The following is a 15,410-nucleotide window of genomic DNA, read 5'->3' on the forward strand; positions in this document are numbered from 1 at the left end:
CCATACAAATCCAAAATATGTTGGTTATACCTATATATACACACTTTTTATATGTTTGTACTGTTGATCTTGGTCAGTTTCATTTAAGTGATGAATTAAATGTATTTTGAAGCATTCTGTGATGAGGATCATTGTCAAATGTCACACAGGCTACGAACACTTGCTAGATGATATACTGTAGGCTAACTGAAGGACTAGTGCTGTTAATTGCGATCAAAGGTCAGTTATGCTACATGTAGGAAACAAACGGTCAAAACAAATACAAATGTTTTGATATTCTGATTCCGCCACGTTACCCATCTAGAATCTTCACAACTGATAAAGCGACCAGCGGGTTTCTGCACTGGTCAGTATAAGCAGTTCACACCACGGAATTTCGGTCAAAACTTTGTAAACTCGGTTCGCCAGGAACGGCACCTGCGCAAACAACACAAAGGTCAGTAACTGTTGCACCGGCTGCGTGATCACGTGACGGTCGGTTTATTCGGTTTGTCTTGGTGTCTTGCACAGAACCGAAAGCACGAGTTAATAATTGAACGACATTGGTAGCTGATAAAATGATTTATAAAGTATTTTAAATTTTTTATGTATTTTTTATTCGAAGAAGACATGCAATACACAGTATTCTCTAATGTCATGATTTCAGGTAAGATTAAAGTTCTTTATCTTCTAATCTATATCTTCAGACAATATGACGCGCTTTTGCATACGTAACCTATCTTCGTAAACTCTCTTCGAATTGCTTTGGTTTAAGATTTTAAAATTAAACGTAAATGTAGTCAGGCGTACAGACGTATGAAAATGTAATGCATAACAGCAGTTTAAACTATGATCAATGTAGATATGGGACACTCCTCATCCCAACATGTTTCTATAGATTTACACCGGTCTTTTGTGAGCAACATTTAGAATCCTTAGCCGGAAGAATATTCGGTGTGTGTAGAAACATACACCCAAGTGCTTTATTCCATGATGTATTTATTCCGTATTGATTCAGAGAAGGACTGCATTATTTAATACCTAATCTCCACTGTATAAAGGTTTCAGCAGCTTGCATATGGAATGCAGTCTACTCACTGGAAAAAAACTGAACAAAAAATAAACCCTGCTTAAATTGAAGAGCATTAAAAAAATTCAAAATAAGGATCAAAACTGAAATATTTTAAAAGTCTTTTTTACATAATGTTTACATTTGCATTAATTTAAATGTTTATGCCCATACTGTAAATGAATTGACAGCCACACTACTGAGATGGGTTTGGATGTTTCTGCTTCCCACTCTCTGTGCTTCCTTTGGTAAGTTTCTTTATTACTTCAAAAGCATCAGCATATGTGGGACCTTATATTCTACTGACTGTACTGTCTCTGACTGTTTCTGACTGTACTGACTGTGCTAAATGTCTCTGACTGTACTGACTGTGCTAAATGTCTCTGACTGTGCTAAATGTCTCTGACTGTACTGACTGTGCTAAATGTCTCTGACTGTACTCACTGTACTGTCTGCTCTCCAGAGTCGTTCTCAGTGGTTGTTCCACAAGATCCAGTCACAGGGCTCCTCGGGGCCTCTGTGTCTCTACCCTGCACTCTCTCGAAGAACATAGATACAACACCCCTTGAAGTGCGCTGGTATCACCCAGAAATGTTCGATACCCCAGTTCTGCTCTACAAGAACAGACAGATCTTGGAGAGTGATGCAGACCAACAGTACTGGGGAAGAGTGTCTCTGTTAGGGGGGCTGGAGAAAGGAAACGTCACTCTGAAGCTGGAGAACCTCACACTAGCAGACAGAGGAGACTATATTTGTCATGTTAGCAGCGATAGCTGGTATGACAAGAACAAGGTGTCTCTACAAATAAAAGGTAAAGGCTGGTGATTTTTTCTTGAAGACTTCTTTTGAAGCAAAGTATTTATTTAAATAGGTTGCAAAATCTTCACAAGTCTTAGCATTTGTCATATAATGTTCCTGTCAGGGTATAGTAAACAACACTAGAAGTTACTGGTGGATTTAACTGGGTAACATTACTCTTTTTTGCAGCTGTAGGTTCCATTCCTGTCCTCACTGTAGCTAAAGCTGAAGGAGACCAGTTGAATATTACCTGTCACACACATGGATGGTTTCCTGAGCCATCTGTCTTCTGGACAGACAGTGACAAGAAGGACCTGAAACACCTCAGCAAAGTCAGATTCACTACAGGTAACTCAGTTACACCTCTTATACCTTCTTGTGTATGTCAGCTCCCCCTGTCTGTGATCGTTATTGTTTTCACTCACTCATAAATTCCTAGATCTTTTGGCTCCATGGCAAAAACTGGTTTGCTTTTTCATATGCTAGATATGCCAAATGGTCTCCATAAGTCAGTAGTTGACAAGCTTTTTTGATAAGCATTTCATAGATGGTAACTGTGTCTATAGATCTATACACAACATTCTCAGCCTGTTGTTCCTCTTTGTTTTTCCTGCTCTCCTTCTCTCTCACTCCATCTTCCCATACTCCTCTTAATCATCCTTCTATCCCTCAGACTCTCAAGGCCTGGTGAACGTGTGGTCTTGGCTGATTATCCCTCCCTCTGAGTCAGAGTGGCTCTCCTGCTCTGTGGGTTTATCTGCCTCCAATCAGGAGAGGAGAGAAAGCAGAGTGCTCCCAAATATTTCTGCAGGTGACTACATTTGCACAAAAGGTCCCCATTATATGAGGACAAATACAACTGATGTAATGTTCTCTGAAGATGGGTGGGGTAGGGGGCTACTGGTGGGTCTTAGAAACGAGAGGTTCCTGGAGGATAGCAGAGCATGGAGAGATATTTAGCCATATGGTTATAAGGTATTCTAAACTTATAATCATTCAAACAGTCCAGTGTAGTTTTTGAGGGCAGTCCAAATCAGAAACAAAACCAACACTAAGGCACACGATAAACTGAAAGCAAACATGAGAAACACAACAGAAACTAGAACAAACAGGCTAATTGACAAAACAAGGCTACTTACAACATGTTAGGAATACTGAGAAATACATGTACAAATGGGGCTACAAAGACAGCACAAACTGAACTGAAAACACAGATACACAAGAAAATGAATGAAGTAAACTAGACACAGGTGTTAACACTAACGAGGGGCAGAGTTACAAATGAACAGGCATGACAACTAAAATCACAACACATGAGACATGGAAGAAGAAAACAAAGACATGACTAACAGCTGGGGGCTGGGCCAGCCAGGACAGTTGGGGGCAAATTCATAAAGGAAACTGAAAGGTATATTACTGATTGTAATGATACAGTAAAATACAGACATGCCAATACAGTAAGTATATACAGTTTTATGTTCATTCTTTAAATTATACAGTCATCTCATCCTGCCTCACGCCTTGCGGTTACAACAAATAGTGGCAATGTCTCAGAAAGAGGAAGTAACCAACACAGACATAAATACCTTGGGAGTAAATGAGCAACAGGTCATAGGAGTTAATACTCCAGAGATGAACACGGCCTCTGAGACCTAAGATTAGAGGAAGTCCTGAGCCTCCTCTCCACCTGACTGGCAACAGCATCCTAGGTACTGCAGTTCCCTTGGGTAGTAGTGGAAGAAGCCATGACACCTATTAGCTGAAAATGATCACTAAATAACAACCAGATTAATACAAACAACACTACCTAGTGATGATTGGATCTCCCTAAACATATAGAACCACATGTCTAAGAGCAGAAAACATTCATCAGTTTCAGGCTCATCAGTCTCTTGGTTTTTGTGTGTAGATGCAGAGTCAGTGAATGGACCCATCATTGTGTCATTCATCGCCCTCTTGCTGCTGTGTGTCACTGGATTTACAGTGTACTGTGTGCTACATCAAAAAGGTACTCTACAAAAACATGGTTTTACTGATATTCATATCTTTACAGACATGTAATTTAACTGATTACCCCTAAAATATGTTAATTTGAAATAAATGATGTTGTGTTGGCTGAGATGTTAGACTATCTAAAAATTGATGGCGCTCTCTGAGTTGTAGGTCTGATTGGCACCAAACAAAAGAGGACACAAGGAACAGAAGGTAAGAAGAGCAAATCCATTTTGCTGGCAACAGTCAATCACTTTTGGTAATTTCTTTTTTTTTTATTACAATTTTGACATTGATTTTGGTCAAAATGCTAAGCAAGGGGAGAAACCACAACAGATGCCACAGGTGAGATTAACAAGATTGTAATAACCTGCATTTTGATATGTCTGAATATTCTGGAGACCTGATTGAGGAAATCGTAAAACCATACAACCTTATGTGGTGTTTGGAATTACTGGTTGAAAATGTAATGTAAGTGGACAGGATTGATGGTGAGAAGGTAGCATGATGGTATAACATTTGTTAACATCTTGATGAATGTATCAGGTTTGTTATAATCAAATACTGAAATACGAAATGACAAAAAAGTAGTATGTGTGTCAGAAACTAAACATCTGAACTGGGAGCACAGGAAATGCATCTTCTTGGTGCAATTAGATCATGATTACAATCTTGACCCTTCAAGAAGTTAAAGAGTTCTAACAATTTCATATTTTGTATTCTCAGAAACCGAACAACTGAACACCTCTCCTGTTGACACTGAGCTGCAGACACAGAACGATCCTCATACTACAGTTTCATCTGCTCAGACTGAAAAATTAGGTTGGTCAGAATCCCTATGAGTAGATGTGTGTGCATGTGTGAGTTCACATACTTTGGTGGAACCTACATTTACATTTTCTGATGGCTTACAACTTAACTACTGCCTAACAAAGAGTTTAAGAGTTTCTTGCATTAGGGCAGATTATTGGAATGAGGACTCAGAAATCTGCAAATGTTTAGCTCATTTCCATAGTTTTGATAACATAGTATTTTTTTCTGTTTTGGTGATGTGCTGTGGGGTTTTTTGGTAAACAGAATGGAACCAGCTAAAAAAATGTAAAGGTAAGAAATGCATTCAAATTAGTTCAGCTCTGCTATATTACTCTAAATGTGTAGAATTATTAAATAAAATATTCTCTTTCTTAAGTGAACATCACCTTGGACATAAACGGAAATCCAGCGTTTTTCAGAACTGCACGTAATGGAACAAGACTGCACTGCAGTAAACCAAAACAGTCTGATGATATCAGAGATGATGATAAATTCTTCAGCCTGTGTAAAGAGAAGTTTAGTTCTGGAAAACAGTACTGGGAGGTGAGGATGTCACACAAACCAAAAGAAAAACTCTCTTGGTATGTTGGAGTGGCAAGTGACACAGCTGAGAGAAACTATAAAACCCCATTAATACCAGAGAATGGATTTTGGGTTCTTTGTTATGAAAAAGAAGAAAATGTCTACTTCAAAGATCCTTTTCTAGTTCTGTTAACAGACGTTAGTGAGACACTGACAACAGTCGGAGTGTTTTTAGACTGTGATGAGCACACTCTGTCCTTTTACAATGTTGACGCACAGTCACATCTCTATACAATAACCAACGTGAAAGCTAAAACCCTGTGTCCTCTAATCAGCCCTGGACTAAGAGACTCAAAACCCATACATATTATAAATTGTGACAAATGATGTTAACAATGACTGTGGATGAGTTTTAAAATGCATCTGATCTTAACTGCTTAATTTCAGTGCAGACGAAAATGAATATATGTATATATGTTTTAATTGCTGGGGATTTTAATATTCACATGGATATATCCACAAATCCAATCACTTCAGAGTTCATGAGGATGCTTAACTCTTTTGATCTCATACAGCATGTATCAGGCCCAACTCATAAGCATGGCCACATTTTAGATTTGATCATTTTTAAATGCATAGAGGTTAATAATACTGAAATTATTGATGTTGCAATCTCTGACCATTTTGGTGTATTTTTCAATATGTCATTATCTACTAGAACACTCAGTGAAAAGCGCACAATAACCAAGCGTTATCTCAGTGCTGGCAGTGCCGTGGCCTTCACAGACATGATACAGTCCCTCCCTCCTCTCTCAGAAAATGGGAATGAGCTAGATGAAACATTCACACACAGAGTTAGGAACTGTATTGATGCTGTGGCACCAAAGGTACTAAAAATATCTCTGGTAAAATTAAGATGCCCTGGAGAAACACTCCATCTATTGTAAAATTTAGGCAAGATTGTAGGCAGGCTGAGAGACGTTGGCGAAGGTCAAAATTACAAGTACATTTTGATATTTATAAAACAACATTGCACAATTACAACAGTGAAGTGAAATCAGCAAGAAAAAACTATTTCTCTACCTTAATCAATTCATCAAATAATAACTCGGCTGTCTTGTTCAGAAGTATAGATCAGCTAGTAAACCCCACCTCCTGTGTCTTCCCTGAGACTGTTTCAGTTGAAAAATGTAATGAGTTTGCAATATTTTTTAGGGACAAGATTACTAGTATAAGGCAGAACATAGCAACAAGCACTAATAGACTATCAATCCTTGTATCAGTTACTCAGCCTAACTTTAATATGTCTTATTTCCAAGAAGTTGACACGGTGACATTTCATCACTAAAATCCTCTACTTGTGAACTGGACCCTTTACTTACATGCTTTTTCAAGCAGGTTCTGAGCTCATTAGCAAATTAAGTTCTAACGATTGTTAATCAGTCTCTGCAATTGGGTGAATTCCCTAACATTTTTAAAACAGCAATGGTTAAACCACTATTAAAGTACAGAAATCTCTCAATAATTATTGACCTATCTAATCTTTCCTTTCTTAGCAAAATCATTGAAAAAGTTGTGTCAATCCAGTTGAATGATTATGTCAAAGTAAATCAAATAAATGACACTTTTCAATCTGGTTTCAGAGCTGAAACAGCCCTAGTTAAGGTAGTGTAAAGGTATGTTTCTTTCTCAGTAGAAAGCACCTTCTTGCGTTCAGCAATGAGCGGAGGGTCACGGAGGATCACCTGGTACTAATCTTCAATTGAGTGTAACACTCTGCAGAGAAGTGTGTGGCAGGGAGCTCCCGGAACAATTGAGGAACCAACCACTCTCTTGTAAATAGGAGGAGTTTATTCGCACAGGCAGGCTGTATCTCAAATGTTCGAAGATGAGAGGGCGCTCCTCTCATTTATACATACACAGACCATCCCTTTGCACACAAGCAGCAGGGTGGGCTCAATATTGCTATTCTAACATAGGTAATAAATCCTACCCTATATGGAAATAACACCTTCTCACGAGCAAGCATATTCTGCAAGCTGCAAGCTGAGTATAAAAAGACATAATATTCCTTCAGGTAGTAAATGACTTGAGATTGAATAAGGATGCAGGCAAACTCTCTCCTTTTTCTGCTAGATTTAAGCGCCGCTTTTGACACTGTTGATCATGAAATTCTTCTTGATCGACTACAGAGTTGGGTAGGCCTTAGTGGCTTAGTCTTAGACTGGTTTAGATCGTACCTAACTGGGCGTGATTACTATGTAGCATTAGGTACCTTTTCCTCCACACGTCAAAAAATAACTTGTGGTGTCCCCCAAGGATCAATTCTTTGGCCGTTACTATTCAACCTATATATGCTTCCATTACCACATATCATTAATAAACATGGTATTAGTTATCATCAATATGCAGATGACACTCAACTTTACATTTCTCTAGAACCTAAGGCCCTAAAATCAATTTGCTCACTGTTTGACTGCATAGATGATATACAGACATGGATGTCTGACAATTTTCTGCAATTAAATAAACAGAAGACCGAGGTTCTTGTTCTTGGCAGTGATTCACAAAGGAATGATGTCCAGACCTATTTAAATCAAATGAATCTTAATGCCAGACAATGTGTTAAGAACCTGGGCGTTACCTTTGATAATGAGCTCAGCTTCAAATCACACATCATGACTACATGCAAGACAGCTTATTTTCACTTTCAAAACATTGCTAAGGTTCGAGATATGCTCTCTCCTGCTTACAGTGAAAAACTTGTCCATGCATTTATCACATCAAGGCTAGATTATTGTAACACTGTTCTATCTGCTCTTCCAAAGAGCTCTACTTCGCACCTACAGAGAGTTCAGAATGCGGCTGCAAGGGTTCTGACCTGCAGGAGAAAGAGACTAACTACTAACACACATATTACACCTGCACTCCACTCACTGCACTGGTTACCTGTCAACTTTAGAATAGATTTTAAGGTTCTAGTCATGGTTTTTAAATGTCTTCATGGTCTTGCCCCTCTTTACCTCAGTGAAATGATGGTTAGATATGTTCCAGTCAGGTCTCTCAGGTCTTCAAACAGTAATCTACTGATGATTCCTAAAAGCTGATTAAAGATTGGCAAGGGTGCTTTTAGCCACTATGGCCCAAAGCTCTGGAATTCTCTTCCTGAAGAGCTCAGAGGCATTTCATCCCTGAATAGTTTCAAGAACAGTCTCAAAACATTCCTGTTTAGATCTGCTTTTAGTTAAGAAACTCTCAATCTTATCTACTTTATTCTATTATTTTATAATTTGTCACTTTATTTAATTATTTTATTGTTTGTTTTCTTTTTATCTTTATTTTAATATTTTATTTACTTTACTTTTTTATTATATTGTTTACTTTACTTTTTTACATTTTATGTTATTTTAATATTCTATCTTTAATTTCTTTTAACATTTTTCTTTTTGTCTTATCTCCTTTTTATGTTTCATTTTTCTTTTTGTCTTATCTCCTTTTTATGTTTCTTTTTATTTATACTGTAAAGCACTTTGAGTTGCATGTATGTATGAAAGGTGCTATACAAATAAAGATTATTATTATGTGATGTTCGGGCGCAGCCAAGGACGAGACACGGAATCCTCGCTTCAGAGCACACGTCACTTTTAATACGTAACATATATTGCGCAATAGCGCACGAGAACACAGTCCGCATACACACACAACGTGCAGACTCAGACAACGACGAGCACAGGACACTGCGCGAACGCACATTAAATAGACAAACCACATAAGCCCCGCGTGATTACGAGACGAGCCACAGGTGAGATGGATTATCACAAGACACAACCGCATCCACGAAGATCCACAGACTGAGTCGTTGTCTGACTGCACGTTTTGTGTGTATGTGCAGTGATGGCTAAGTTACCTTGAGAAAGTAATCCGATTACTGATTACTCCTTTTAAAAGTAACTTAGTTACGTTACATATTACTTGATTTTAAAAGTAACTACGTTAGATTACAAGTTACTTTAGTAGTTACATTCAGCAGCAAAATTAATTTTTTCCAATACTCACTTTATTGGAAGTGCATTTTTAACAGTAACAATGTATTAAAGCAGGTTCGGTAACCGAGGCAGAAACTGCTTAATCCAAAAATCCCGAGGAGGGAAACTTTATTGATAATGCAACCCTGGCGCGCGCAGTCGCCCCCCCCCGTGTCACTTAAAGGGCGAGACTCGCCGTGAGGAGTAGTAGTCGCTACAGTATCTCCTGACATTACGTTTGTGTAGCTGCTCGGTATTATTTGTAAATTTATTTGTAAAAGTAATACAAGCGAACTAGGGTGGGTTTCCCGAAACGTTCGTAGCGCCAAGTACTTCGTAACCTCGTATGAAACGTACGAGGTTAAGAAGTACTTAGCGCTACGAACGTTTCGGGAAACCCACCCCTGTTCAGTCAGACAGCTTGTGAAACGAAATACCATTACAATTTCAAGCATTTTAAAGTAGGCGACGTTAGTCAAAATTCCAGCACTTTTCAAACGTGGAACACAGTGCAACATTAAAATTCTTCAGGTAAATGTTCCTTCCCCTGTTTTTGAGGGGTGTTTCTTTACACTACCACACATCCTTACGGGAGGACACTGCACAGAATGACGTGTAAAACGCGCTCGCGCTCTCACAGGGTCGGGCGCAGCGTGCGGAGTCGAGCGCTACGGTCAGACGCAAAAGTAGAACTGAGCCAAGAAGAAAGCAAAAATATATATTTTTACTAGGGAAAATAAAAATAGTAACGCACAGTTATTTGGATAAGTAACTTTAATCTGATTACTGGACTGGAAATAGTAGCGCGTTATATTACTCGTTACCGAAAAAAGTGGTAAGATTAGAGTAACGCGTTACTGACATCACTGTGTATGTGGACTGTGTTCTCGTGTGCTATTGCGCAATATATGTTACGTATTAAAAGTGACGTGTGCTCTGAAGCGAGGATTACATGTCTCGTCCTTGGCTGCGCCCGAACGTCACAGAACGACGAGACGTTGTGGAGACACCAACTATGCCAGGCTATACAACCCGGCCAAAAAAGAGCCAGCGCCTCAGGAAGCGGCACCACCGTACGTCTTCCTCCCCCCAGCGCCGCGAAGCCACTCCGACGCTGGAGGAGCTGGAATCCGACCCGGTGTGTGCTTACATGCTGTGCGCCGCTCTGGAAACCTCCACCCCAAAGAAGGCAGCTTACTACCGCGAGGAGGCGGTGCAGGCGTGGCAGGAGATGCATCCCTCTTCTTCCCGGGAACTCTCGCCCCTGCGGGTGGGCGTCCACGAGCTGGAGGAGGAGCCTCCCTATCGTGAGGAGGGAGGAGAGGAAGAGGACTCCCCCCCGCCCCACGAAGCCACACCGACGGTCAAGGAGCTGGAGAAGGACCCCGGGGTGTGCTTACCAGCTGGCTACAGCTCGGGAGTGTGAGGGCTACAACCCCGAGCTGGCGGAGATGCTCCGCGAGGGGGTGGTGAGAATATGGCGAGAGCTACACCCTTCTCCTTCCCGCGCCCTCTCGCCTCTGAGGGTGGGCGCCTGTGTCATCGGCGCCACCGCATCAACCCCAGAGAGCGAGTTCGGGGAGGCAGATTCTGAGGAGAAGAGGAGAGTCTTCCCCCCTCTGAACACTCCGGGGGTACTGTGAGGGGAGGAAGGAGTCCTATGGCGGGCTTAGCCTCCGACCGCTCCAGGGGTAGTGACATGGACTACTCAGTCAGGGCAGTGAGGCGATGGAAATGGGGACAGACGTCCACACTGCCGGCTCCAGAGGGCGGTTGCGAGGCGATTGGGACATGCCATACGGCCCGCTGAGGGGAGATGCCAGCCGCGCAGCACCCGTCGCGTCCGCCAGCCGCGCAGCACCCGACGCGTCAGCCAGCCACGCTGCACCTGCCGCGTCCGCTAGCCGCACTGCACCTGGTGGAGGGTTTGCGGCAAGGGCAGGAGGAGGACCGCCCACCGCAGCACCAGCAGCTCCCGGTCTCTCTCCTCTGATAGCTCTTCTCCTGGCGTGAAGCCTGGCACCCGTTACATGTTTGTCTGTTCCAATGTTCGTAAGTCTTCCCGTATGTTTGCCAAACCCCCTTTTTCCGTTTGTGCCTATTTGTGTAAGTGTACCTGTTTGTGTGTTTGTACACGTTCCGTTGTGTGTGTCTAACGTGTTTTCCCCGGTCTTCCCAGGGAGGGTGTTCTAGGCGGTTCGTGGCGGACTCTTCGCCGAGGGCGGTCATCGTTGTGAGTTCGGGGCACTGGGTCCTGTTGGCACCCTAGGACGGGTAGTGCCCTTGGTGGGGGAGTCTGTCATGTTACGGTCCCCGACCCCTCCGTTTGGGTGTGTGTTTACGTCGTCTGCGTCTGCTCATCTGCGTATCTCTGTGGGTGCGGTTACGTCTTGTGATTATTCGTCTCACCTGTGGCTCATCTCGTCATCACGTGGGGTGTATGTGGTTTGTCTATTTAATGTGCGTTCGCGCAGTGTCTTGTGCTCGTCGTTGTCTGAGTCTACATGTTGCGTCAGTCCACGTTGTATGTTTATTGGTTGTTTGTGCGTTGTCGCGCTATCAACTCAATAAAGTTGACGTTCCATGTTGAATCTGTGCCTCGTCCTTCGCAGTCCCGTGAGCGTCACAGTTTCACACTTAAGCAAAGCGAGAGACAGGCACAATTGCGGAGAACACAGGTTTATTCACATCATGAAGGACAGTAACATCGGGAGGAGAAAAAAGTGCAATGTGTCCTAAGGACAAGCTATATGCATGTTTGCATGAACGTCTAGGCATATCGCTGAAACGTAGACACAGCAAGCAGCAAATGTCTTCAATGACAATTCTGACCAAAAGTACTACTAATTAAACAAACAACGGTGGATTACAACTTGGACATAATACAAAGGAAAACGAAACTAACACTGAAGTTCATGATTCTGGTAGTGATATAGAACACCAAACAGCATACGTCATTAACAGTGGAAGTGCAGTCCAGGACAACACAGAACAATACACAGTAACAATAAATTATAACACAAAAACATTCACAAGAGAACAAAACTAATACAACATCTAAAAGCCGATTAAAGATTGGCGAGGGTGCTTTTAGCCACTATGGCCCAAAGCTCTGGAATTCTCTTCCTGAAGAGCTCAGAGGCATTTCATCCTTGCATAGTTTTAAGAACAGTCTCAAAACATTCCTGTTTAGATCCGCTTTTAGTTAAGAAATTCTCAATCTTATTTACTTTATTACATTATGTTGTCTATTATTTTTAAATCCAATTATCTAAATAGTTTTATCTTATTTACTTTACTTCTTATTATCTTATTTACTTTACCTTTTTACTTTTTATGTTATTTTTATATTTTTATCTTTAATTTCTTTTAACATTTTCCTTTTGTCTTTTTGTCTTATCTCCTTTTAATGTTTATTTTATTTATACTGTAAAGCACTTTGAGTTGCATGTATGTATGAAAGGTGCTATACAAATAAAGATTATTATTATTATTATTATTATTATTATCTGCAGCTCACTAACCAGACTTATAAGATACCTCTTAACAATTAAACCAAATAGCAAGGACAGACCAGCTAAAACATATCTACTTACAAAGGTCTCATACACAAATGCAACACAAGGTACATGCACACTAGGGAAGGTCTAAGAATAAACGAGGAACTAAAGAGAATAACCTGAAAAGGGGGAAGGAAAAGACGATTAGACTTAGAACAGGATCGACCGAAATTACATACTGTGGTGTGGGAGAAAGAAGCTGCAGACAAGTCCATTCATATCCAGAACAGAGGTTTTATTCTTCACTTGCAAAAAAACTGGCACTCACAGGAACAATCCATACGACTTGAGGCCTAAATTAGGTTGGCCTTGCTCATGAAACACATGGGGAGGTCATGAAGACGGCAACGTTACACATACATGGAGGGGGAACTACGATAATGCACATGTACATTAAAAAATGGACCGGGGTGACTTAACTATTAACACACAATTAATAATCATTAATAACACTATACAGACATAAACATCACATAACATGCATAATCGGGCCGGAGCTGCAAGGACTCATGGGCAATGACATCACCCTCTGGCACCCCCCATTGGCCCGACGCTACAATATAAACAACGGAGTCGCGGCTACAAAGTAACAGGGAATGCAGAGGCCAGCAAACGCAAAGACTACAATAAAGCAATGAGTTTAAATAACCATTTCACTACATAAGGGAATAAGACTCAGGTGTAGCTAATAACTAGGAGGGAGGGGACTGCTGCTGGGAAAACACGGAATGGAAAACACTAAAAGGAGAAAACTGACGGGGGGGCGGAGTGATACGTTACAATATGCTTCTGTGACGGGCAGGGTGAGCAAATTAAATGGAAGCGATCACGCCAAGTTTCAGGGAAAAAGGATGGTTTAATATAGAAAGTGCGCAAACCAAAAACCCGTGACATGATCCGAAATAAGTATATAATGACTAGCGGTCAACTGGTACAAAGACAAGACATATATAGACAAACAAACGACCCTCAGGTGAGACGGATCACGGGCTCCGCCCCCCTGAGGTACGCACACAACGCAACAAATACAAACAACGACAACAACAACCGCTGTGGACGGAGGGGGCCGCTGTACCGTGACAGCTTCTACACATAACAGCGAATATTCTTTAGGCTAAGAACTCTCAATGTTGCTTATACAAAATCCACAGAAACATGTGGGCCAGAGGAGCGTCCCATATCCACATTGACCCTAGTTTTAACTGCATTAAATATTCACATGCCTGACTAACTTTGTTTTATTTCTTAAATTTTAAACCAAAGCATTTCAAACATAGTTCATGAAAATAGGTTACGTATGCAAAAGCATGTGTAATATTGTCTGAAGATATAGATTAGAAAACTATGGACAGAGTAATTAATCTTACCTGAAATCATGACATTAGAGAATACTGTGTATTCAGACATATGTGCTCTTAAAATAAAATAAAAATAGAATAAAATAAAAATCCGGATAAAACTGAAAATACTTCATAAATCCATTTATCCGCTATCAAAGTCATTCAGTTATTAGCTCATCATTTGGGTTCTGTACAAGACACCAAGACAAACAGAATAAACCGACCAAGATGTGATCACAGAGCCTGTCAGTGCGTCAGCAACAGCAGCAACCGTTACGGACCTTTGTGTTGTGCACACAGGTGCGTTACTGACGTACCAAGTTGTGACTGATATGCCAAGTTGAGGACAACTTATACCTGACCAGAGCAGAAAACTGTTGGCTGCTATAGCCTACCAGTTTTCAGGTTTTCTAGATGGGTGACGTGGCGAAATCAAAATATCAATACAATGTATCCTATTTGTTTATTTCAGTTTGTTTCTTGCATGTAGCAACTGACCCTTGATCGCTGTTAACACAGCACTGGTCATTTTTGAGCCGATTGTTCAGTTGCAAATGTTGGACAGTAGCTTAGTCTACAGTAGCCTATAGGCCTATATCATCTTGGAAAAGTGTTCGTAACCTGTGTGACATTTGACAACGATCCGCGTAATGCTTCAAAATACTTTTAATTCATCACATAAATGAAAGTGACCAAAATGAACAGCAAAAACATACAATAATTAAGTATATATATATAGGCCTATATATAGGTATAATCAACATATTTTGGATTTGCGTGGTGTCGTGGATATTTCCTGAAAATATATGAGGACAAAAGAGAGTTTTATTACAAAAGTAAAAAAGCATGAGAGTCTCGTCTAGAACAAGAACTCTGAGGAGAGACAGCAGTTCAATCTCCTTTATTCCTTTATCACATGTTTACAGTCCAGTCTCCTTTATTCCATGGTTATCACATGTTTACAGTACATTTGGGCACACTGAGAACCTGAGGGGGGAGAATGCACAGTAGACAGCTTTCGTCTCACATATGCATTCCTCCTAATATGTATCTTTACTGTTTTTAGCTGAACACAGAAAGACCTGATGGTTAGCAAAGGGATGACAGACATAACATAGCAGCCTACTTTCTGTCTACACATTCTCCTGACGACGGTTACAAACAAGAAAATGATTACAAATGAATTACTGAACTGAATCACTGATTAACCTTATTCACAGTTTTTCTGCTAATGCACTAAATCATAATGTTATGTGATCTTACATGACATTAGCAAATTTCCCCCACAGTGGTAATAACAGACTGGTGTATA

General features: G+C 40.7%; 1 protein-coding gene across 1 annotated transcript; it reads left to right on the top strand.

The window, feature by feature from the left end:
• Window positions 1-308: 308 nt before the first annotated feature.
• Window positions 309-7,258, top strand: LOC143525670 (butyrophilin subfamily 2 member A1-like). The gene is made up of 10 exons (XM_077019878.1): window positions 309-646; window positions 1,240-1,296; window positions 1,512-1,859; window positions 2,036-2,194; window positions 2,520-2,657; window positions 3,756-3,854; window positions 4,010-4,051; window positions 4,565-4,660; window positions 4,916-4,942; window positions 5,028-7,258. Exons 1-10 carry the CDS (start codon window positions 586-588, stop codon window positions 5,558-5,560), a joined length of 1,560 nt encoding a protein of 519 aa, XP_076875993.1. The 5' UTR covers window positions 309-585; the 3' UTR covers window positions 5,561-7,258.
• The last annotated feature ends 8,152 nt before the right edge of the window (window positions 7,259-15,410 follow it).

This window comes from Brachyhypopomus gauderio, chromosome 1 (assembly GCF_052324685.1).
Source record: "Brachyhypopomus gauderio isolate BG-103 chromosome 1, BGAUD_0.2, whole genome shotgun sequence".
Taxonomy (NCBI): Eukaryota; Metazoa; Chordata; class Actinopteri; order Gymnotiformes; family Hypopomidae; genus Brachyhypopomus; species Brachyhypopomus gauderio.

Excerpts from the sequence above, each read along its gene's own strand:
- LOC143525670 (XM_077019878.1), top strand. The coding sequence starts at position 586 with ATGTATTTTTTATTCGAAGAAGACATGCAATACACAGTATTCTCTAAT. Across the intron at positions 1,860-2,035 it reads GGTGTCTCTACAAATAAAAG|CTGTAGGTTCCATTCCTGTC; the intron begins GTAAAGGCTGGT and ends TCTTTTTTGCAG. Across the intron at positions 3,855-4,009 it reads CTGTGTGCTACATCAAAAAG|GTCTGATTGGCACCAAACAA; the intron begins GTACTCTACAAA and ends TCTGAGTTGTAG.